The 25597-nt window shown below is 48.5% G+C and overlaps 1 protein-coding gene across 5 annotated transcripts; it reads left to right on the plus strand.

Annotated features, from left to right (window-relative positions):
• The first annotated feature begins 220 nt into the window (after positions 1–220).
• On the plus strand, positions 221–25251 carry LOC105696986 (diuretic hormone receptor). 5 transcript variants are annotated; one of them, XM_012419899.1, is made up of 11 exons: positions 221–408; positions 4018–4752; positions 20773–20956; positions 21249–21342; positions 21500–21593; positions 22046–22126; positions 22323–22396; positions 22670–22789; positions 22870–23055; positions 23153–23307; positions 25090–25251. In XM_012419899.1, exons 2-11 carry the CDS (start codon positions 4506–4508, stop codon positions 25091–25093), a joined length of 1239 nt encoding a protein of 412 aa, XP_012275322.1. In that variant the 5' UTR covers positions 221–408; positions 4018–4505; the 3' UTR covers positions 25094–25251. The 5 variants fall into 5 exon arrangements, with proteins under 5 accessions (XP_012275322.1, XP_012275318.1, XP_012275321.1 ...); XM_012419895.1 differs by lacking the exon at positions 25090–25251 and adding an exon at positions 23860–25065; XM_012419898.2 differs by lacking the exon at positions 25090–25251 and adding an exon at positions 23860–24934 and having other exon boundaries at positions 23153–23262.
• Positions 25252–25597: the final 346 nt, after the last annotated feature.

Genomic DNA, 25597 nt, shown 5'->3' on the forward strand with positions numbered 1-25597 from the left:
ATGCTTTTTTTCTTGTTTGCTTCCGTTTCTCCTTTCAATTAAAAGAGGCGATTTTATCGGCAGACTTCGACGCGCCATTTTCAGGGGGAGAATTTTCTACTACGGCAGCTGCGCACTGGCAGATATTGTTAACGTGGCAAATATTTGCCGGAGATAAGGGGTATTCCTGGAGGAGATAGTGCACGCAAGGATGCGCATTAATTGCAGTCACGTTCGCGAATTGGCGTCGAATCGAAACAAAATCCCGGGAACGTCGAAAAGGATAGCGCTACCGCAAATTTCGATGGAAAAGAATTTTTTAATTGCATTCTCCATTTTCGACCTCGCTCTCCCTTCTTTACCGACTATCGATGATGAGTTGACGTCGATAAGGCTGGCTTCTGAAACTTCAATTCGTCCGTAGTTCAGGTGAGTTCGATCCGTAATTCTTATCCAGGGGTGAAAGAAGGGAGAGTGGGTATGATAAAAAAATAACGTCGGGACGTTCATCGACGTGTAATAGGTTAGGCGCCGCAAAAGTCAGCCTTCGAGAAAGCTCCATCAATATGGATCTAGTGCACGCGTAATTTAATCCGAGTCGTAAACTTGACGTCTCATGAAAGCAGAATTTATCGTTCCGGATGAAACCGGCGAAATAACGGGTATGCTCCTTTATCGCCCGGGGCTTTTGCGCAAAATCCAGGGGGATCCCGGAAAAGTTCCTAGGTTATGATGTTATGGCTATAACTGTCCAGGTCATGAAGTTGAATCTCATCGGAAGCTTTTAGAGTTGGTTCAGGATGTCTCGTAAGGGCATGGAACTTTCCGCGGATGAGCCCGGGATGGACTCCGGAGTGGTCCTTCCTTCCGGGGGGAAAAGTTTATCTTAAAGTATCTCCAAATCCCGCAGTCGGGAATTCTAAAGCGCACGGGAACTCGAGAAGCTCCGCTCGGCCTCGAATCCGGAATAAATAACCTGAAATAATCGAGGTTTAACTCGGTGTTTGAAATTCCCGTCACGTGACGAGGGGGGCCACCGGTGGCGCCATCCGACGGCCGTGGCAGTTAATCGCCGGGTTCGAGCACAAGTGAGCACAAGACCGGGTGTCATCGACCGAGGAGGACGCTTCGCAAAGAGTCATGAAAAGCCACGCTTTAAAAGCGATTAAGGCGATACAGAGGGCCGAGTTGAGCTCGACTTAACGTCCCGCCGCCGAGGAGGAACCCCGGAAGATCGAGGTGACCTTTTTCTTCCCGTTTTTCACGAGCGGCACGTCCGCGAGGTAATCTTGTTAGCTGGCGGCCATAAAGGACGCCTCCTCGGGGGAGCGTTTAAATATTCAAATCGACGGGACGGAAAGTCCCTCGTTCCGTTTGCCCCGCCTCGGATGCGAGCCCGATCGACCGTGAACCTAGCTTTTACGAGATCCCGTAAATTGCGCTTATTATGTCGCACGGCGCCTCGCGCCATGTTACGACCGTTAAGTACTACGCTAGGCAAATCAGAGAGGGTTGCGGGAACACGGGAAGTAAATATTTCGAGCCCGCAAATTGAACTACTCGCGAAGACGGAGATTCCCTTTATCGGAGAATATCAAGGAACGGAATTTACAGTCGAAGCACGATCGAGGATCCCTCGACTCGTCGCGGAACGAATCCGGAGAAGAAGGGGTTAAACGCGATCTTCTTCCAGAAGCCCGCTCGAAAGGCGACGAGTATTTGCTCCTCCGCCAAGATCTCGGAAAGTTTGACAATATCCCGCCCTTCCTGTCGATCCTCGGCTCGTTAACGAGTTCCGCCCGAAGTTCGCGGTAATTGGATAAGAAACGTACACGTCTGCGAACCCGGCGTGGGCGCGACTCCTGAAGAGTGGAAAGGATGACGAAATTCCCGACGTCTCCCGGTTTGTCCTCTTTGACCACCGGGGATAAATAAACCGACAGCTGGTAAGACTAAGAGCCGGGGGTACTAACCGCGATTAGCGGGCATTTTTTTAGCCACGATTAATTATTTATTTAAATTGGGTAACGAGGGGTTGGCTCTAATTCCAGCGTGCAACGAAATGGAACCCTGAAAACTTGGAGATTTCCAGTTTCCAAAAGACGGCCGTTGATGGTATGCTCAAGTCACGCCAAAGATAAGGCGTAATCGGCGACGACGCCGTAAGGAGATACCGCTGGTCGTCATGGTGACAAGGAAACTGGAACGTCTCGAGATTATACGCTTCGGATGAGAAGCACCGCTTGCAGGAGTCGCGGGACCTTGTCCTGCGGTTTGGGGGTCGAAGAGGACGAGGTCCCTGGAATAGGCTCGAAACCCGGGTCGAGGCGTTGGGAAGATTAACCGCGTCGAGGACCTGGGGTATCGATGTCAATTCCGCATAACTTACGTCAGCGTTTTTAAACGCATCGTTACGAAGCTCCTCCAGGACCCGGCGTCCTGATTCCTGTCCAGCTCCCCTGCATGGAACCACGTCCTCGACAAATTGCCGCCCTTCAGACGTTACAACTCCTCGCCCTCCCGTTGCTGCCTGATTAATACGAGCCCATCTGTCCCCGACCACGAGATTTAATTAGAAATACGAACGGTCCCCACGAAGGCACGAGAAACGGATCACCCTGGAAGTTGTGTACCGAGGATGCATCGCGGATCAAGCTCCGTCCTTAATGAGAGTTTCGCCTCGAGGAAGCGGTTATTGTACCGACTCCTGGAAAGAGTCTTTGGATTAAGTCGCGCTACGTCGTCGACGTTTGTCTCTCGACTCTCTCGTTTTCGAGAATCGTTCGCTAACGACCTCCGAGAGGTCCCAGAGACAATCGGCCGTTTGGCGGCGTCTAAACGATGCACCTCGAGGACTCTCTTGTAACGCTCATTAAGGGAGCTTGTGAAATTAATTAGTGTCCTAGACTTTTGTAACTCGTTAAGGACCTAGAATAAGTCGAGACCGATCCGGTGGGGCGAGTCACTGTCCTCTAGATGTTCATCTCCGGGCGTCCTGGGTCCTTTGGCGAGGATTCCTTCAGGATTCCTCCCTTCGAAATAATCCCGACTAATTTTATCCCGCGCGAGATGAGATTCTTAAACGGGACTCCTTACGGAATCCTTCTTGGAGAAGGGAATCCGATTAAGTCCTCCTTAGTTGCGCAGACGTCCTGCACGTTACGCTAACTGGGTTTCTTTCTAACTCGAGCGAGTCCTCGAGGGGAGGTCCTGTCTCGAAGAATTATCTCGAATTTCCTTGCGGGGTCCGAGTGCAAGGAATCCGGGAAAAGGGGAATCGGTATGGACCGGAATTACCGCGTTTTCTCGGATCCTCGATCGTTCTCGTCCTTTACCCAGGAGGGACCATTTTTCTCGATTTCTTTGTCGACGTGGAAACGAGATTCCGAGATCAAAGCCTGACGATAAATTACATTGTAATTTCACGCATCGGTTCGGCTCAAACGCTGTTACGTTAACGTTATATTCGAGAGCGCTTTTTTTATGGGGAGAACCTTGTCACGGGTACTTCGATTCCTCGGTAGAGGATGAAAAGGAAAGTTCGGGAGGCACGTCGAAACTTCCGCAGCAGCGATGAGTGCCGAGATCCCTTAATGCTCCTAGAATCTCCCGCGGAAGGACCTCCGTCCTGGTAATAAGAAAACGATACAAGAAATATTGGAAGGATGAGAAAATAATACCTCGAAAAGTGGGTGGGGTACTCCCGAAGAACGCCGACGAGGGTGGAGTGCGTAAAAAGCAGAAGTTCCGCCCTCCTAAGGGTCCTGGAGAACATTTGTCATGCCCGAGGGAGTTCCGCCGTACGGGATAATCGACACCGACCTCTCTCGCGAGAGTTCGGTATTCTACAATTATATATAAACGTATAAACATTTTTATATATATTTACGTACGACCACTCGTATATTTTGCGACTGTCCAAGTTGGCGAGACAACGCGGGAATCTCGGAGGGAAAATAGGAAAATGGGATACGCCAGACGGAAGTTGCGAACGATCGATGACACCTCGCTCGAAGTTTATGTTCCGTGGGTTCGCAGGTGATCCCGCAGGGAGAGAGACTCGTCGGAAGAGCGGGCCGTCGCTCCCAGGAAAAGGGAGGATGGCGCATGCTCTTCGTCCTGCACATACATAACCGGCGAGCTCAGGAGCCAGGTACAGGCGAAAATCCATATTGGTACCGTCTTCTTGGGTGCGAACTCGACGAGGAGTGGCCGGCGCTGGACCTTGAAGAGGATCCCGAAGAGCGCCTCGAAGAGCCCCCCGAAGAGGGACCAGAAAATCCCGTCGCGTGGATCCAGTCGGGAAGGCCCAAGGTCACCCAGGTACGAGACCCACAGGTGACCCCCGGGTCACGCTCTCGTCTCTCCGCCCAATCCGGGGGCACCGGGGCTCCCCTTCTCCCGCAATTTGGGAAACCCCCCGGCACGCGTGCGCACCCGCGCCGGCACACGTGCGGCCCGTGTCCGTAAACGCGGAGGTAGTCGGTGTCATGACGCCCGAGCGGGAGGTGGGCCGACCCTGAAGCATGGAGAACGGGACACGCGAGGAGAACTACGTCCTGAACGTCCTGGAGTCCATCAACGAGCTCAACGAGTCGCTCTTCGACGCCGAGCTCGAGTGCCTGGCCGCCAAACATCTGGCCGGAAGTGCCCCGGAGGAGGTCTGCGACGTCCACTGGGACTCCCTTTTCTGCTGGCCCCGCACCTCGCCCGGCACCCTCGCCAGGCTGGCCTGCTTCGAGGAGCTCAACGGCATCCGATATGACAGCACGCGTGAGTCTATTTTTTCTTTCCTCCGGGTGGTACCATGGTATCGCCTTGCCTCTTCGGGCCATGAATGGAGTTGCGATTCCTGTGGACGATCCCCTATATCTTGAAAATTCCCGATTCCTCGATTTAAGGCGACGCGAAAGTGGCTTCCGAGGGGCCTTTAGGATTTTTCTTTGGACTTCGTGGACCGAATTGCTTGAGATTTTAACACTAATGGGAAGGCTCTACGAGAGGTGTTGGATTTTTAATATCTATAAAAAATGTTAAATGTTTATAAATTTGGTAAATAAATTTTATGGGGGTCGAGACCTTCCTTGAGGCCAAGATGTTCGTATGGGGAGGTTTTAAAGGACTCGGTATATCCAGTTCGGAGGAAAGTGTCGAGACCTCTTGGATGTCACTTTCGTGTCGCCTTAAGACGCGGTGGAAGCGCTTTTTCAAATTCCCTCGAGGAAGGGATTTCTCCGGACCACGTCCTTCCTCGACGGGGGATGCGCGTCTGGAGCACGTCGGGTGATTTGGGGGGTTTTCCCCTCGCCTCCCCCTCGAATTATCGAGAAGAGTATTATGTCGGTCGAGGATTCGCCGATCCCGCGGGAACGTCTTTGTGGCCGCGGATTCCCGGGGGATAAAAATGATCCCTGAATGGGAAATCCTTACCCGGCAATCCGGAGGGTCGCGACGGGTCACTTTGCAAAATCGCTCTCCTCTCTCTCCGACCCTTCGACTCTGAATACGATTTTCATCTCGCGGGATTACCCTGGTAAAAAAAAAAGGGCCTCGATACCAAAAGACACGATCGATAGCAATGACTCCTCAAGGAAATAATTTATAATTTCATTACATAATTATACATTGATGAAAATATACACGGGCAATTTTTGTCAGGGTCCTTAGATGCACTTGGCGCGAAACTTAGCCGAGGGATCGCGATGCACTCGACTCTTTGCCCGCGCAGATTAGTCTCCGTCGTGGCAGCCAAGTAACACCTTGAGAAAAATAAAATCCGGCGTTATCGTTATTAAAATTGGCTCGATTAAAAAAAAAGAAAAATACCTACTTTTTTTTATCGGGTTATCAAGAGGTTCCGGATTTCGGGAAACATGTCGGTCGCGGTTCGAACGGACAGGGGTACGTCACGCAGACGGCCTCGGAGAACATGATGCACTCCGTGCCTGCCGGACACTTGACGTTGTCGCAAGTACTCTGCAAGTTGTATGTAGAGTCGAAGGCTTGGGATGCAACCTGGTGCACGAGGAACAGCAGAAACGCGAAATATAGAAAATTCTTCATGGCTCCGAAAGAGACTCTTTACGGACTCGACCTAATGACGCCGATCGCCTCGTCTCCCCACATTTATATACTCGTCCCACGTCCCGTTATCTCCACGTTTAGGATCCTCTCGTTCCGTCAACGCGGAATTATCGCGAGGAACGGGATTTCCGCACGTGGAAGAAATACTCGCGAATCTGGATTTTCCTTGTATCGCCCTCGATTCGCCATCGCGCTCGGAACTCGGGATTTGCTTGAATATTTTGTACCGGGTTTGCAGTCATCTCAATGTAACTTCAGTCGCGAATAGATTTTCCGTTCGTCGGGTATGTAATTAATGGTCACATATTTTTATATTCGGATGGTAGGGAGTTTTTACATTTTATATGCTATGCTCAAGGTCTTGTTTCTGGACGACACGGGATAACCTCTTGTCTTGACATACTTGATAGGAGTTGTTGACATCGAAAGTTGGGAGTTTACAAAATAGAACGTAATTTGTCAGGAGTTGACTCGTGCTTATCGGAGGCGTCGGTATATGCCGCGGAACTCTATCGAATCTCTTTACGTCGCCCAATGATCTAACCGTGAGTCGATCAATCGGGGATGCGGAGATCTCTCTAGAGGTTAAAAAAAAAATGGGAAAAAATTCGACAGGTCGATAGTGCTTTTAGGAGGCGAAAGCGTGGCAGTCGAGCCATGGCTGGGATTAAATAAAAGGTCCCATTGGATTTTCTGTACGACCCCATAACGCTCTCTTCATCCCTCGGACACTTTACGCCATGCTTGTAATTATAACGCGAGCGTCAAGTGTTCGGCACTCGACTCTACACTTTTCGCGAATCAACGCGTCTTAAAATGTATAAAAAGCCACGTTATACAATTAATTCGTAAAGTTACGATTTGTAAAATAATTTATTCTCCCCGTAGTTGTACGCCATATCCCATTTACGGACTGGTGCCAGTTTCAGAATTACTCTTTTCTCGGCGAACGTTTTTCCCAGCACCTGTCGCGAAATTTAAGGATCGTCGGAATTGGTTATTTTATTCTCTGGAATTTATCGAGCTTAATTTTGATTTCTCGTTTCTTGCGCCTCCCTTTTTTTATTCCCGGTGGCTTAGTTATTCCCTTACCCCTCGATTTTGGCGCATCTTCATCGAGAGCCCTGAAATTGAGGGGGAAAGGTCCCTCCCCCGTTCCCCATATTTAGGGAGGCCATCCCTTATATCGCTCGCACCTGTCCCTGATAATCCTGGAACCCAGGAATCCCGAAATCCAGGAATCGCCGACAGAACCATTTCTTATCTCCCTTCGTTTCGAGTCTTCGGTTCCTTGACCTCCGATCGCCGGAAATTACTCGTCCATTTCTCTTCCTGGAGAGGAGGGTCGGCGCGATGGTGGAATAATTGCCTAAAAAAAAAAAAATTCTCCCAGATAATCATAGCCGATATCAACGTCGGTTTGTTGCAGCCTTGTAGCTCTTAAACGTCACTCGCGATAAAACGCGGGAGAAATAACGATTTTATTGTGAAATTATGGAGGATTTAACGGTCTCTCGCGGTAAAGAGAGATAATCATTTTCCTATAAATTCTTAGTAGACCCAAATCGTCTCTGGTGACAAAAAATGGGGTAGAACTAATATCACTTTTCGATGCATAAAAAAAAATTAGTCGACAAAGGGACATAAAATGGAGTACGTAACGGGAAGGGTAAAGTCGTTCGGAAGAGTGGGGAGAAGAGTGGGGTACCACGTGTTAGGCCTTCTCGACACCATATAAATTCTGAAAGGACAAGGACGATTACGGGGCGGGTCCCGAGGGGGGGAATAAAACTGAAATAAAAAGCTGGGCATAAATCGTGGCTCGTTACCGTGCCGCTTTGCTCGCTCATAGTTTTCGCTCTCGCGCTATTGGACTCCTCTTGTATAAATCCTTAAGGGCGCGTACGCGTTTCTCCCGTTGGACGGGGATCCCGAAGGAGCGGGTTAGTGCCCAATAAAAATGGCTTTACCGCGGCCCCTTTCACGGGCTGACGTATAAAACATTTTGCGAGGTCGCCGATATGTACCCCACTGTATGCGCAGGCGTCCTTATACGTTTAGGTACTCGTACTGTATAAAATCCCGATTTTACTGGCTGTTCATATTTTTATTAGTTCACTTATTTTATAATATTTCTCTAAACTCATTTCCCGCGGCAATGTCTCATAGATCCGCGCTCGATGCAATTTCGGAGCTTCACCGAGGGTCCCAAAATGTATGGGGGGTACATACGCGGATGTACGTACGCGGTGGGCGGTAAATCGCCGGGTGGAGGATTATTCATGCGGCCCGTTCCCCGATGCGAGGAACTCGATCGTAAGCTTCCCGATTATCGGGCCATCTGTTGATGGTTTATCACATACCTGTAAACCCGACAGAAGCAGGAATAAAACTTCGCCGAGGGGGGGATCCATTTCGAGGAGGAATAAATGTCACCGTGGCCGCTGCGCGCTGCAACGCCTGAAAATAGAACGCTCGGAAGGGAACCGTAAAAAAATGTAAAAATCAATTTCTTTTTTATGAAATTTCACAAATTTTCTAAAAAAATCCCCAGATTTATAATCTCGCGTTACAGGACCGTTTATGTATTTTGGAGCTGCTCATTCTGGCTGCGTGAAATTATTTTTACCAGTTATCAGTATGTTGGTTTATTTATTAGCTTATCGAGCCATCGCGCTTAGTGTGCCGCAAAAGGCCCGCAGACTTTGAAGTCGACTCGGCGTCGATATCGCTAGGAGTAATCCCTCAAGTAGAATAGATAGTTAGGTCGATCTCGGGCGATATGGCGTGCAGAGGCACTGGCTAATTTCAGCTCGTTAGCATATCCTGCGAGAAATTAGGAGTAGGCAGGATGCAAACTCGAGCGGGCCTTCGCGACGCGTTTGATAATTGCCTCGATGCCACCGAGCAAACTCACGGATCCGAACACTTTGGCACGGAGCTCTCAAAGGTTCTAAAAAGAAAAAAAAAACGACTAAAAGGAAGTGTCGTTAATTCGCGGGAAGCGATTTCCGCCGAAACGTCATAAAATTCGAGACTCGTGTTTCGTGGGGCGCGCAAACACCGCTGAATAATTTAACTGCATCGTATCAAATTTGCGGTATCGATCTAACTCTGTGTGCTCGAATTTGACGGAATTGACAAACATTTTTAGCGGTCGGCATCGAAACTTCACGGTTTATAGTTCTCCACGCTGGGCTGAAGAGCGTCCGATAAAACGTAGCGAAACGCGAAACTTATTCATTTAATCAAAATCGCGTATCAATTTAAATCGCCATTCTGTGGAGTTCCAAAAAATATATATATTAGGATTTTGCGGTATTTCAATATCGGATATCGCCGCCATTTTTTCTGCAGACATGGACGCGCCGTCGACGGCTGTTGTTTCGATATTTCGCGATGTCGGTGAATCTTTTGAATAATTTTCGTTAGATATATTGTTTTAGTGTTCCGTAACTATGTTGTGTGCTCGGCGGGGGAGATCCGTAACTTCATGTCGAAGAATTTAATTTAACCGATCAGCTGACCAACCGATCGCGGCCATCTCGCCCGCAAGGGATGGATGCCATATCCCCCGCGGAATGCCTTTGCGGAGTCACAGTCGGAATTCGATATCGACCCCCATTAGAGTTTTGCGGAGTTGTAACGCGGGTTAGCTGAGAAATTTACGAGCAGCCCGGATGTTCGCTCGAGAACGCGTATATCTGGCGAGAATCGATAGACGCTTCTTCTCTTCCGCGAGCGAAAGCAGCCATAACCTCCCTCGGTGCTCTTCGCGAGAAAATCCGACGTATCTTCGGCTTCGGAATCATTTTCCTTCCGCGATCCCATAATGGGCATGGGCGATTGCACATTTTTCTCCCGGAAGGAAGTCCCGAGGGAAGTGCACCGGTGGGAGCGGACGTAACCCCTCGGAATTAAGGAGGCGAGCGAGCGTTTTCCTAACAATTTCCATGCTGGGCAGAATACGGTGGGTTTTCCCATTAAGAAAACACTCCTCCTCGAATGAAATGGACCATTTTACCCTCTGGGAACATGCCACTGTAAATGTATATCCGAACGGCGCCTTCTAATTCAAGATGGCGGCGACGCGTCACCGTGCCCGTACTGCATTAGTTTATTTAATTGATATATGCCATGGTTCGGTTGTATGTCAAATTCGCCACGGTAATATCTAACGGGGATTCGATCCTTATGAGAATGACGGACAATCGTCGGTTATCGGGAGAGCTAGAAACTGTAATTAACCGTGTTTGTGCCGCCATGTTTGTCCTAGGGGGACGCCATGTCCGGCGTGTTGTCTCAAGCCTAGGAGGGCTTCTTCCCCTCTGCGAAGGGCAGTTCGCGATAAACGCGGCAAACGGTACTCCCGTTAATAGCGGTCGTAATAATTAACGCGTAATCGGCCCATCACTCGAAGGGTTGCGTCCCGAGTGCGCTCGTTCGTCCCCGCCATTGTTCGTGGCGAAACGAAAGGGGCGCCTCCGTGAGATATACGCACGTATATATATATGTTTATAGAGTCCGCTGATTTAACCTTGTAGGCAGTAAAAATTATAGAACAAAGGGGCTGCTTTAATTCCCCATCTCTCTACGGTATGGAAATATTGCACAGCGCAATATGGCGGCCTGTTCACCGCAAGAGGGAAAAAGGGGAGCCCCTGTTTGCTTTTTTATTTTCTCCTTTTCACGGCTCTAGGGAGGATACCATGGGAAGGGTTGGGTTTCCTGCCTTTATATACCCTACGTGGGCGAAATGTTTCCTTTCGCCGCGTCAGGGAGGAAATTTTGTAAATTCTACCCCGCGATTCGCATTTCCGGAACCGACTCGGCTGGCCGTTCGCGCGAACAACGAACGCCCATCGACGACGCGCTATAGGACCCGGTTCGATATAACGAGGACAACTCGACCGTCGTTTTGCTTCGTTACTTTTTATCGCGCGGAGCTTCGCGCTCGCAGTCGCAGGAGCCGGAAGCGAACGACTTTTTGTCAGGCAGGGCTTTTGCAAAGAGTCACGGCGTGGACGAGTTCGAATTAATATCTGGGATCCGAGGTGGAAGCGAATTCGGCGTCGACATGGGATGAGAGGCGTTAAGGCACTCGTACCGGGTGACGGCTGTACTTTTTCTCCGTTTTTGTGAATTTTTTCTAACGAATCTAAAAAATACCCCATCTTGGAATTTTTACAACGTATTTATTAACATTTGCGCAGTCACTCAGAATTTTTCCAAGCAAACGTATAGATTACCTGGACCTATTTTTTGGACACGGTATGACCGTCTTAAGGTCGGATTCGTGGTAGGACCGACACGGGCCGACGCGTACAAGTAGAAATAATTGTCTAAATGTAAGGAGGAATATATACGTGGATTTTTAACGCGAAACGGAATGAAAGAAAATATTTTCGGAACGCTGTAGGTTATAATTTTTTACGGGCACGTGTCGGAGAGGGTGAACCAACCTTTACCCCCCGAGGAACGCTCATAGAGACTCCCGCGAATCGGCAGGAATGCAGAGGGGGAATTCATTAAACTCTGGAAAAGGGAGGACGTCGCATGTTGAGCAGGGGAGTTCGCGTCGAGACGGAGCGAACGTCCCCGAGGACCGAACGAAGGGGACTCCCGACGCCGGGAAAGGATGGAAGGATAAAAGGAAACAAGGACCGTTTCCAACGCTCTCGCCCGAGGATTCGATGCTCATCGATACTCGAGTCCTCGAGGACGCGGCTCGACCCTTGGAAACCATTAGGTGCCATTAGGGACTAATGGTTTTCAGTTTACCAGGGCTTATTAAGTGGGGGGAATCGGCAACGAGGGCTTCGGGCGAGCTTGCGACGAGGCAGCGGAACTGACCGGGATATTTTCTTTACGGAACAAGATAAACGTCCCGAAACCGAAATTTATTCATTCCTGTCCATTCCAATTTGAATTTCGATGGTGCTCGTGGCGGCTATGACACGTGCGATCGAAGGCCACGTGGCGCGGACGTCGATCTTCGGTCTGGATCCTTGGATCGGATTTAGGCACGCTTAACAAATTTTCTGATAAAGTTTGATAAACGAACTTCGTGTATCTCTCTAATACAGTTTTGGGGCAATCTCGTTGTTCGACATTTGCAATGAAAACCGACGCTGGACCGAGCGTCGCGCGTCGCAAGGGCTGTGGAAAATCCGAGGCGTCGAGTTGGGTTAGGTTCGACGGGTATGGCGGAGGATCGGTATCTCGTCCGTATTAATTAACTCGACAAAGGTACCGTGCCGGGTTATTTCTCCATGGGGTGGGGGCCGCGATAGGGAGATTGGCTGTCCACTTTTAGGTTCAATACGGTTCGGGCGAGCGTTATTAGGGTCGCATGGCCCTGAACCGGGAAGGGTCGAGCCACGATCGGGTCCTGCTTTTACGTCGACGGGGAAGGACAAAGCCGAAGCGACGACCAAGCGAGTCGATCTTCGAGGTAATGGCAGGACCCGAGACGAGGACCCGAAAGACGACCGTGGATTCGATTTTACATTTTTCGCCATCTTCCTAGGAGTTCCCAATTTTTTTTTCCCCTTTCCCTGCCTCGGATCGGACGTCGTTTACGATTTGTGATCGAAGAATCACAAGATGGCTCTTTGCAAAAATTGTTCGCGATCCTTTTCCTCCTAAAAAGTGGGTCGCTGTCGTATAGAGGGTCGGGAACGTCTCGCTCGAGTTCAAGCGTGCAGATGTATTTGTCGCGTCACTCGATGCGTCTTTTTTTTCCCGCACGGACGCGTTTGGAGCGAGACTTTGCCGAGTGTTTTTTTTTATTCTTTTTTCCACGCAGTTATCGCGTTCGCGAACGGGGACGGAGATCGTTCTCATCTCGAGAGAGACTCGGCAAATCGAGGGCCGCATCGATCATCTTCCCTGCCGAACGGAATGGCTCCGTTTTCCGAGGGACGTCCCCGGAGGCGCGGACCAAATGGAAAATGAATCTACACCACTTGGCAGCGAAGGGGTCGCTTTTGACCTTTTTCAACGTTCCAACCCGACATCCCTTCGAAGCCGCCCAGCAAATTCACGTCCCGCCCAGAGAACGGGAAACGGCGACCCACTTTTAAATTCCACTTTGTTTCAAACGAATTCGCACTGTACGTGCGCCAAATTTCGTCGGTTTAAATTCCAGGGACGGGAGTCGAATTAACGCGAATATCGGTGCTCTTATATCGATTTGCCGAGATTCGGCGATCGCTCGAAAAAAATCGTTCCTTCGGGGTATTTGTCCCTCGACGAGATGCCCGAATTTTTTTTTTCTGGCCTCCCGAAATGTCTGTATATTTAAAGGCTCATATTTATTTATTCGGGGCGAGTCTCCCGATTATTCCTTGGAATAACGATTTCTGTCTGGCCGGAGAGCGAAGTGCCCTCGAAACCCTTGATTCCAATTCCTCCCTCTTCCGATAACGTCGTCGGTCGCCGCGCACAGATATATTTCCCAGGAATATTTTCAGCGATGCAGGGTACCGAAGATATCCAATGGATATCCGTGGCTTTCATTGGACGTTGGGGCTTGGCCAATATCGAGTGCCCGTCGGACGTGCATGTTGTATTTTTTTTTTCCTTTAAACGTCGCGGATACATTTAGAATTGCATTAGGACATCTCGGTATAGAAATCCCGCCATTCGGGAGACACCGCGAGGGATGGATTTGTCTCTGAGCGCATGCGCTCATTTATTTTATTTATTTTGGGACCTTAGTCAAATTCCGAAATTCGAGATGCTCGAAAGTAAATACACCGATAATATGTCAATTTACCGGGGGGGAGGCGGTATCGTCATTTTATGCAGATGGAAGGCCCTGCCCTAGAATGCATCAGTGGCAGGGTACGTATACAACGACATCGACACACCATATTATATTCGTCACTGACATAACGTCGATATATTCGGACCCGGCTCGGTCGAACTCGATCATCCATCATGCATCCGACTGCACGTTACCTGCATTTCGACCGAAGCGAGTCCGAATTATCGAGGTCGAACCTGGACGTCTCGATTTCGGATCAACTCGTCTTTGCGATCATTATATACGCGGAAAAAAAAAAAAATATTTGGTTCGCCAAACAAATTCGCCTGAATAATAATTTTTATCCATTCGGCGAAATATTTCTCTGCGTGTGCATTTGGCGCGGAACGCAACCGAGTTTCTAGACTTAGCCTTTTCACCTGGAGCGATTCGAAGGTCTCGTTAGGGCAGCTTTCGCGAGTTAAAGTCGATTTTCTACTTCAGGGGCCTTCGTACTTGGAGCATGCAAAGCAGACCGACCGCATAATACCGCCAGGGGCGAAACTGAAACCGGGAGGTGGTTTTATTTTCGAATAAATTTTCCAGATTTCCTTGAGAAGCTTTCACGTAGCGGTCATATTTCCCGACGGAGTTTCCCCCTGGCGCACTTTCTGTTTCGGTTCTCTTTGTTACCCGGGACGCGGAGCGAGGGAAGGCTCGGAAAGGGGAGGAAAAACCGCGACTTGGCCGAAGTTACGTAAATAATGCCAGAAACGCTGGTGGCGGTATTTTCGCAACGTTTGACCATCAATTCGGCCTGGTCGCGTGAAAAGTCTCCGAAGAAAATCCTAATTTTCTGCAACATAAGATGGTCGCCTTTCGCAAAAAAAGTCCCCCACGATGCTCGATCCATTTCTTCTTAATTCCTGTTTTTTTGCGGGAATAGATCATAAACTCGATGCGTAGTCCCACGAAGGGGGTTAGAGGTCGGGCGAGAAATGAATGAGTTTACTGGAGGTCCGCGGCGTCTTGAAAGGGTGATAATCGGCCTTATCATGGAGGTCACCTCGTTCCCGGGATTTTTGTCGCGGGACGTCGAAATTGGAGAGAAATTCTTAGGAAAGCCCCGGGAGAGTCCCACCTTTATCTTCGGTCGTCGCCGTGGAGCATCCATATTTACGGGAGCCAGGCCAATCCGAACCGTCCTCGTAAAAAACCCGAACGAGTCGTTCCGCGGGTCCGGCGAGGTCGCAACGAGGCTTTTCTCGCTCGTAATACGCTTACTGCACGAGAGAAGGTCTCCAGGTCGCCGCTAACACTCGCGGGGGAAAGAAATTCCCTTAACGAAGCCCCCGGGAACCTCTCCATCTCGGCGATCCTTCCTGGCCGCTGAAGAAGCGAGGTTAGCTCGTTTCGCTCCCGAAGGAGGGCTCGGTCCTATTCCGCGAGGATTAGGCCGCGAAAAGGAAAACAGGAGATAATCGAACTCCCCCAGCCGACCCTTGGCGATGGTCTTTCGTTATAAACTCGTTAAGCCTCCGATGTATACGGGGAACAAAGGATTTGGCACCGTTTCGGCGCCGCAAGATGGCGGCGGCCGACTCGTATCGAACCGCCCTCGCGCTGCAACCGTGTTTAACAAATTATCCCGAGAAGTTGAGCGAACGACCGTCCGGTGAGCTTGCAATTTCCCCCGGCGGAAGGGAACATTAATCCGGGCCAAACGGAAAGGCCAGGTTCCAGATTAATCGAGCATGTCGAGCAACGCATCGGCGATTCCGACTCGTCTTAGGGTTCGAGGTCGAACGCCGACCTACGGTTTAACGTTGGATTAAAAGGCCATCGAGGTTTATTCCACGACCTGACGTGTGGATATATTTCTTTTTTAGTTCCATTCTCATAGTCTGGTCAGGGGGCGAGGTCCATAAATTCTGCGTTCGCGGAAAGAGGACACGTCGCGTCGGCCGACATTGTTCTTCGCGTTGGGACCTCGTAAGCTTGAACGCGGATTAAGCGGTTTACGCGCTGGCATATATATGCAGATTCGACTTCGGGCACGACGCAGCTTGGATGCAAAAATGTATACATAATGCATTCAATATCTCGTGCATCCTCCATGCACCGCGGATACAGGGGGTGGTCGTTTAGTCCCATTACGCGAACGTGTACACGGCGCAGGGCACGCGTGGTGGTCCAATTAAGCCCACCGAACGATCTGCATTATTTGGAGAGCTAATGGAATCTGCTTTAGATAATAATTGCACCATTTCGAAGGGTCGAGCTTCAATCGGGCACGCTTAGCGTGGACGAGGATCGCTTCCGGCTGTTTTCACGGTGGAACGATTTAAACCGGTGCGATCACGCCGGGGGAGAAAAATTATTCGCCAAATTTCTAGGACTATTTGATAGGGCGCGGTAATATTTTTGCGAGGGTCTACTCTTGGGCGAACTTCATAACGCCGTAGGGCGGGCGTCATAAACCTCCCTGGGTCTACGCCATGGGATTACTCCCGTGATTACAGAAAGTAGAACGGACTGACGCGTCCCGCCTCATATTCCTGGCCACGAGGCCAAAAACGTGCCGGATGGTTGCGCGTTTCCACGCGAGGAGAAGCGCCCGTTGAAAGCAATTTTACGGCCTGGGACACGCCACGACCGCCCCTCGTCGTTCTGGATGGACAACGCGAAGAATGCAGGACAATAGCGGCCCCATTTATAGCAATATCGCGGCGGAAACAACGCCGTTGACGTAATTCCGCTGTCATCGACCACGCTGTCCAAGGGATTCCCGTCCCGTAAAGTCGGGTCTTCTTCCGAATTTTCATCGTTTAAGGGCCTCTCATTCATTTCCCGCGGGAGGGAAAATTCTTGGCTTTCTTTTCCATAAAAATTCCCGTATTCGCCGTTCTCGGAACTTTATGACACGGAAGCTGAATAAGATTCCGTTCACCGGGAACAATGACTGCTCGTATCGGCCGTCGATCGCCCCGATTGCTGTCCTAACCCAGAAAGTCGTTGCATTGGCATGCAAATATCCCGATGCACCGAGCAGGAGCTCCAGGATCCCGAAACGACGGCATTTATTCGGGAACTTCCGAGCTCTAATTTCAAGTTACGGCCACGCATCGTAGCGCGCTATGCCGCGAGTTATGGCGCGGGAAACTTGGTTCTTAAACCGAAGGTACGGTCGAGTAAGGGTCCTCATGGCGGTTTTTGTTGTTCCGAGGAGGGGAAGTTTTTGTCCGTGGACCGTGGAGAGGATCCTCTCGGAGGAGTGCATCCATCCCCGGCCCTTGCACGGCCTAACCGGGAAAAATCAATATGGCCGCCGCGCCCTAACCCTTTGCCCGAAATCTAATTTCGCGGCGACGATTGTCCGCTCGAAGCGAAGAAGCTTTCAGGGACGAGGAAACGACGTTACGACGCGGACCGTCGATCCAATAAATTCGTCGTCCCCTTACGCAAGACGCGACCCGATGTTTGCCGAACCTTATAGACAGTGGCCGATGCTAATTGGCGCGAGTTCGCGCCCCCGCCGCGAGGCGTCGCCGTCGCCGCTCGAATTAAGGGTTTCTTTACGAATTAGTCCGAGTCCCCCGCCGAGGCACGCCAGTCGATAATTGCGTTTGGCCCTAACGCTCCGAAATGACGCGTCCCACATTCTACCCTGGGGCACTACGATCTCGAATATGGACCGAGGTAACTGCGGCATACGTCGAAACTGTCCAACACAAGGGTTAGGGTAGGTTAACCGAATTGGGCGTTCCTCGTGCCAACGTCGCTTTTCTTCGATCAAACGAGAACGCTTTTCTAGGCGTTCTCTCCGGATTAAGTTTAAATCCCTGCGTCGCCCTGCATGGAGAAAATGCATTCTTGTTCCCTAGAGTTTACCCCGCGAACGCAAAAAATGAAAATAATTCGTAGCTTATTTCCTGGCACCCCGAGACTCGCAGGGAATCGTCGGTACCTGCAAATATACGAGTTTGTCGTCGATAACGAGGGTAGGTTTTAGGATTAAGGATATCGTGGAAATACCTCGGTTTACGCAAACATCCACGTTTCGATCCCTCGCGATGGCGTACACATTGTCGGGGCGAGTCGCCCTCGTTTACGTCGATTTCTGAATGTCCATTGATATGCGCGTTAACTAGCTCGATGATTATGTCGGGCCGCGTTAATTGATTCAACCCGCGATCCGATGTTTGCACGTCCGGACCAGACTCCGATTCGATTGGCCTCTTTGTTGCCACTGCTCGGTTCCAGTAATTCCATCTCCTCGGATTAGCCGAAACTCCAGATCGCGCCGTCATCGACCATCCCCTGGGAACCCGAGTTCCTAATGATCGATCATTAAATTGTACAACCGATTGCTGACAATTAATACCGAGGTATATCCAGCGATCATGCAGGCGACTCGTTACGAAAATTACGAAAGAAACTTGGAAGCGGTCCATCCGCGGATTTCGGGCGCAGCACCGAAAGCCCTCGACAATGGAGATGGTAATCGATCGTAAAGGTAACGATTACCATCCAGCGGTTATCGGTTCTCACGAGACCACATAAGCGTCGAGACGGGTGTATGTCCTGGTATTCAATGGGCGATCCTACACGCTATCAGCTCAGGTTTGGGATATGGTTCATAAGGGACAATATGCGCACTAAACGACGCAGGTGTTCGGCCACATCAGCGATATTCAAATGATCGGTCTCGTTCCAGATATACTGGGTTAAAACGAGCAAGTAGTGCTTGCATATTCGCACCTGGGAATAGTCATTCCGAAATATCGATGTGGCAACGGAACGGGGAATCATCGCCGGTGATCAAAGGATGTCAGGGTCGTGATTGGGGACATGGTTCTTGGAGCCGCAGTTGAGGTTTTTATGTTTTTTTTTGGTAGTTAGGTATATTTTGAAACGGGAGTAAGAACCGTCCCGGCTCGATCGTTGGGCGGAGTCCTGGGGTACGGAGCGCGTGCCCAGGTGGTGTGTCATAATCGAATCTTGAAGGCGATGCATTTATTGGAAACTGCAGGTGGTTACGTGGTCGCACGGAATGGGCCCTCGAATGACGTTCTCTTTCCCCGTTTCGCTTCCCACCCGGCCGCACTTCCAATATTTGAGCGGCGAACGACGCGCTCCATAATGGCTGCCATTACGAAGGCCCATCGACGCTTCGGTAGGTCTAATCCTGGAAGTATGTTTAATAGGATGTACCGCTCGGCCCAAGAGGATTGCTCTTAACCGCGCTATCGTTGGAAAATTGGAAGCCTGATACAGGTGTGCCGGTGGAACGCGAACGGAAGACCGCGGTGCCCCAATTTGCCTCGTTCACGGATATGTCCAGTGACCCAACTTCATCGACGATCGGATGGAACGCCATTATCCTCCGATGGTGGCTCGATTAACGGACGAGAAAGCCGTTCCAGTTATCCTGGACGGTGTGGGAAAATTTCTAAGCGACGACCCGACGCCTTCCTTGGGGTTCCGATAACGCAACCGAGACTTTCGTCCTGACGGCTGGTAATGCCGTCGTCGGCTCCTCCTCTCGACGAGCCTGGAAAAAGGGAGGATGGAATTTAAAACGGATCCCTCGATGGTAGTCATTCGTGGGAAGTACCGACCTCCTCGATGAAGGAGACGGCACGGTCTCGGGTGGTGTTGGCTTTGCAATAACTCGAACGTCTTCGACGTTAGAGGGGATTAAATATTTGCCAACCGGAATCCTTCCTATAGGGAACCAACATTCTTGTTTGCCCTCGTCGTTATAACCGTACGCATCGCACTCGGGGTGTCTTTGTATGCGGATGACTTAGTTATCTGGTGCAGGTGCCGGGTTCAGATGGGTTTATGAAATCGGCCGTCTTCTCGGCATCTCTCGTCTTTACTTAGAGGAGGAATCGCTGGCTCGCGCCATTTCGTCCTCCTCGACCGTCCGTGGACACTTGGAGGCGAAATTCAGTTAGGAGACAAAGGGGATCTTAAACGGAATTTTCCTGAAAATCTCTCAGCTTTGGATTGATGCGATTAAGTACCGTCTGTTCTACAAATTGACCTCCGCCGCGGACCCTCTGCAGGTTGCGCGATCGTAAAGTCGGAGTAGGTATTAGGCGAAAGGAAGAGAGGCAAAAAAGGATGGAAGTCGACTCGGCGGATCAAAGCCGCCAGGGAAGAGGAAGCGAGTCTAGCTCTTGATCCTACGAACCTGTCCAGGGCGAAACATTTATATCTCTTCGTACGTTGCAGGGGAAACACGAGCACTTCCCGCTTTTACGAATTAATTGGTCGAGACCCTCGAAAAGTGCGTTTGGGCATCGAGGCCTCTTACGATAAAAATTCGTCCCGGGAAAACTGCCCCCTATTGAAGTCAATTGACCGGGAATCCGACTCGTTCGAAAGGAAATGGCCTTAAAATGTGAAATATCCGTGTGCCATAACGCCGAAGATGGAACTTCCTGGGTTTGCGGTGTTGCTGAATGGCGCCTAGCACGACTCGCTCATTCACCTTGTCCTGATTCGGTTTGACCTATACTGGCAGCAATCGATGTCACCCGAACCTACCACTATTCGCATTTCTGAACCAGAGGGTGGAAAGAAAAGATCAAGGCCAGGGGCATAATTCGAGCCGATTAGCTCTATTTTACGGCTGAAACGGTGTGATCAGCGAGGCGCCATCGCTGTACAAGCATGGCTAATTGCGGATTTTGCAGCTCGGATCGAGACGTGCGCTTACTGAAAACGAAGTATCATTTTTCCAAACCGTGCGCTCTGAAACGCTCTAAAGTTTGATCGCTCTCGAAATACATTCCCTTTATGAATTAATTTCTGGCGACCGTTCTTTAATTTTTTTTTTTTACGGAAAAATTACCACCTTGTTCAATAATCTTACGAATCATCGCGTACCTTTAGTTTACCGACATTGTGCGACCGGTTGGTTACGATCCTGACTTTCTTGTTTCCAGAGAACGCCACCAGATGGTGCTGGCCAAATGGAACCTGGGATTACTCGAACTATTCCTCGTGTCGCGACCTCCGACAATTGGCTGTAGAAAGTGGGGTCGAGATCACGTCTATGTTATACTTCATCGGCTACACGCTGTCGCTGTTGATGCTCACCGTAGCCGTGTCTATATTTCTGCACTTCAAGTACGACATCCCCATTTAATTATATTATAACCCTTTCTACTTTGAGCGCTGACTGACAGCAATTTTATTTATGAAAAAGAAAAGGCCAGTTGAAAATTCCAGTTAACGAAGTAATGGCTAAGTAATGGCGAAAGCGGTACAGGGATTCCCCTCCTGAGTGACTTTGATGCTTTCGTTCATAGGAGGGAATACCCTTGTTCTCCGAGGGGAATGATCGAAACATTCGAGAGTTTGGAAAATCGACTTCTCTTTTTCAGATGTCCCTGCTTTAATTTTTTTTTTCTCTTTTTAGAGAACTGAGATGTTTGCGGAACAATATCCATGCGAACCTGATGTTCTCCTACATCCTTGCCGACCTGGTCTGGATCCTAACAACGGTGATGCAGGTAATCCCAGACTTTCTCCAAGAGAAATTATTCATAATTTGTGTAATTGTTTATGCTCAGCTGTAAATCACTGCTAGAAGGCGTAGAACGAAAAAAAAAAAAATTATTGCAATGATGAAAGCAATGATTTTTTAATTAGAACGGATAAATGTTTCAGGTATCCATGCACTCGGACATCCCTACCTGTGTCATACTCTTCTCCCTTCTTCATTACTTCCACCTGACCAACTTTTTCTGGATGTTTGTCGAAGGTGAGCAACAAACTCGGACTATGTTTTCTTCCATATCATTATTGCCTGTACTTTAGATTTTGTCAAACCCAATTTGGTCGCGTCTCGCGAAGCATCTGAAATCTCGCGAAGACGTATACAAGGCAGTGTCATTTCGGAGGGTGCCTTTTCCCGACGCGAGGGTCGTAGCAAACATGACGCGTCGTCAGTACGTGATGTTATTATCGTGTATACGTCTCAATACATACGAGCACACTCTCCTGGCATCATATCCTGGCAGCAAATCTCATAGCTACTTTCGCGTCGTACATATTATCAGAGGAGAACTCTCGCCAACCGTGAAATACGTTTCCAAATACCGCTGGCGAATTGCCTGGATGTTGAGAATTTCACGACTTCTGCGATTACTATCCGCATAGAAGATCGAAGTTACAGCTGCGAATTATTCATTCCAATTTTTTACTCGCTTTCAGGGCTGTACCTGTACTTGTTAGTCGTAAAGACCTTCACCGGTGACAATATTAAACTAAAACTATGCCTCGTCATTGGCTGGGGTAAGTCGATTATAATATAATACCCTTTAATTTTCATTATAATATATTTCAGTAAATATTAAAACAACGCCATTAACGTATTAAAAAAAAACTGCCGAGTTTAAGCTTTATCGGGATTTACTCTCGCTTCGGGGATTCCCCTGGTGTGCAATTTTACATCTATATGGCTTTTACTGACGTCATGCTCGTTTTACAGGAATACCGATCTTGATTATAGCCGTTTGGGCGATTGCCAAGTCGCTTGCAGAGAATATACACCGGACGAATCAGGTAAACGTTTGGTGCGAAGGTTAGGTTAATCAGCTGATAGCCGTACAGTGCATGCCGTTTAAAATAATTGCTTCTCGGGGATTCCGAGGTATCGAAAATATAGCGGAGCTCGTTAAAGGCCGTATTGCGGGTAATGTAAGTGACGTTTAACTGATATTAATGACAGCGGATGGTGGTAGACCGTAGTTCGATGCAGTTCGTCACGGTTTCGGGGAATGTAATTACGAGATATATTTAATAGGCACATTATTTGTAACAATGTTGATTTTGCAGAATGCAGCTTTGTGGAGGCATTGTCCATGGATGATACCTCATCCTTACGATTGGTTCTACCAGGCCCCTGCGATCTTGGTCTTGGGCATCAACGTGCTCTTCCTCTTCATGATCATGTGGGTAAGTGAAGAAGGTGAACCGTGATATCGAGTAAATCATCCACCTGCTATTTGAATTACCGATGACCAATATTTTTTTAGGTGCTGATTACGAAGCTTAGGTCAGCCAACAATGTCGAGACGCAACAATACAGGAAAGCCAGTAAAGCTCTTCTGGTTCTCATTCCTTTGCTGGGAGTTACTTACGTCTTAGTTCTGGCTGGACCTACGGAGGGCCAAGTCGCCAATGTATTTTCGTACGCACGCGCGGTCTTACTCTCGTCACAAGTAAAGTAACCCGATCTTACGTTACTTCAATTATTTCGTCGTTCTATGTGTGTTTAGTGATAAAATAGTCCAGTGTAACGTTTTCTCTTGATTTCAGGGTCTGTCCGTGGCGTTGTTCTACTGCTTTCTCAACACAGAAGTACAGAACACGCTGAGGAATCACTTTTTAAGATGGAGTGCTGCTCGAAATCTCGGAGCTAATCAAGGGTACTACAATAATTGGTCACCCCGTTCAAGAACGGAGAGCATAAGGTGAAAAGAAGTATACATGGTAGGAGAGACCGTGGCAAATTGATTGGTTGGTTCAGCCAGTAATGTTTTATTTATATCGTACATGCCCCGGTCTCCCCGATAACGCTACGTTGTATACTGAAAAATCTGCAGACATTAATTCAACGACATTTGGGACCTCCACATGTGTGTCCATACTAACGACAAAAAGTATCCTATATAAATTTCTAATATTTGATATTGCTCTCCGTTAGGCACGTGTCCCTTGCTAATCAGCGTGTCGCGGGCAGAATTGCCTTTCCCAATTGTTCAACCAATGTATGTGTATTTTGTACGTTGTATGAAAACCCATCGTAGACATGTCCGATCGAAACACTTGTAGCACAAATTATGCGTACACCGATGTGCGGTAATTTCTAAATGCACATATGTCTACATTCTACACCATGTCATGTACCATCCAAGTAATGTTAATGTTTGATCTTCCAAAGTGGTAACCCAAGATCCTATAACCCAACCTCTTTTGGAGGTTACTCGGGTTTGGAAAACCGATACAAGCGACACAATTTGCAGGCTGTACAATCAACCATTGAATCCATATCGAAAGAGGGAATCCACTGTGAGCGAGACGACGACAACCACTGTCATCGGTGGGAACTCCAACACGGCTTTCCTGGACAAGACCAAGACTATTTCTGAAGACCGCAACGAGTGAATCGTTTTGGTGAAGTGTTTGCATCGAAACCTGTACCAGGGAATCACATCGCGCAACTCGAACTCTGTACAAAGTGTTTAGATGAATCGTAAGGGCGTTAGTTTTTTTAATAGCGTTATACAAGAAATATTTAATTATGTAAATGCGATATTTATTAGTAACAATTGCGAACACACCTAGGATGGGCTGCGCCCGGTTTGGTGTTTTCAAAATATGATATTCATTTGTCTTCAAACTCGACCAAAATCTGAAGGAGTCGGCGCAACATGCGTTGGACCACTACGATGTAATGAAGCACTCGCAGTTATCTTCGTGAATCTCTTTAAATACTGGATAACGTTTACAATACACGTCTACCAGTGGCCGTGTCTAATGATACAAACTGCCTCGTCGAAGTGAGGTTTTGTTCGAATGTTCAAATGTCTTTGCGAAACGCACGTTATTGCTTTACAATGACAGAAAGATGTCGGAAATTAAAGTATCTCGCGGAGCTCCGAAATTTCCATACTATTCACAGTGATATCTTGCACATTGCCGATAAATATGACATTTTATTATGAATGTGATGTGTAACAAAATAGAGCATGTCGACATACGCTCATCGTCGGTGTAATAAGAAAGAACACAAGAACGAAACCATGAGTAATCCGTGTCTTGGTCTAGGAATTTAATTTAACGATAAAGGAAAATCCGAAGTACGACCCGGCATAGATGCGACAAGATATTTAAATGTTAGTCCTGGCCATACGCGATTAAAATGAATATCGTGAGTAGGGAATTATTCATTTTAAAAACAATCCGTATTTTGATATAACTTCGTCTTGCAATTGGTAACATTAAGAGAATACAAAGTTTAAGAATTATGTTCTCTGTTATATACACAAATGTAATATATATATTTGTATGATATATAAATAACGAACCAAAGGTGTATGTACCTGAATTTATGAATATTTGATATATCAGGGTCGCGTTCTGTACTGCCCTTGGTACAGAATACAGGTGGGTAACGCACTTGCCCCTAACTCGGCGCTTAGGAGAAATAAATTCAGTCTTCGCCTTCAGTGATGATTTCAATGAATTTCCAGATAGTAGCAGAGGGAATCCTTGCCTTGGATTTTACATCGAGCTCCCAGGAGATGGCCGGATATTCTTCGAGATGCCAAGATGAAGGAACGAGGGAAGAAGCGGGATGACAAGACTGGACACCTGGTTAAATATTCTTTTAAACGAGTTCGAGAACTTATGTACTTGCGCTACTTGTATAATAGACTGTAAAATAATTAGTGTAATAAAGGAAATTATTGAATAATAACAATGAGTATGTTTAATTAAACGAGCACGTCTAGCGAACCCTCTAATCGCCTATTCCTGATCCTTGAAAATCATCCGGGAGAATTCCGTGCCACCTCCTTGGTTATTCTATGTTCCTGTTACAAATCGAAAAATTCGGCATCTGAAATTTTTGCCCGGGAATCATCCGTGCCACCTTCTTGGATGTCCTATGATCCTGTTCCACCTCTGGAGATTTCTAACAGGAACATAGAATAACCGAGGAGGTGGCACGGAATTCTCCCGGGCAAAAGTTTCAGAGAC

The sequence above is a fragment of the Orussus abietinus genome, unplaced genomic scaffold, assembly GCF_000612105.2.
Source record: "Orussus abietinus isolate OABI.00-Male unplaced genomic scaffold, Oabi_2.0 scaffold16, whole genome shotgun sequence".
NCBI lineage: Eukaryota > Metazoa > Arthropoda > Insecta > Hymenoptera > Orussidae > Orussus > Orussus abietinus.

Coding starts and splice junctions, on each gene's coding strand:
- LOC105696986 (XM_012419895.1), top strand. CDS start 4,506: ATGGAGAACGGGACACGCGAGGAGAACTACGTCCTGAACGTCCTGGAG. Junction 4,753..20,772: donor CATCCGATATGACAGCACGC/GTGAGTCTATTT, acceptor TCTTGTTTCCAG/AGAACGCCACCAGATGGTGC. Junction 21,343..21,499: donor TCCTAACAACGGTGATGCAG/GTAATCCCAGAC, acceptor TAAATGTTTCAG/GTATCCATGCACTCGGACAT.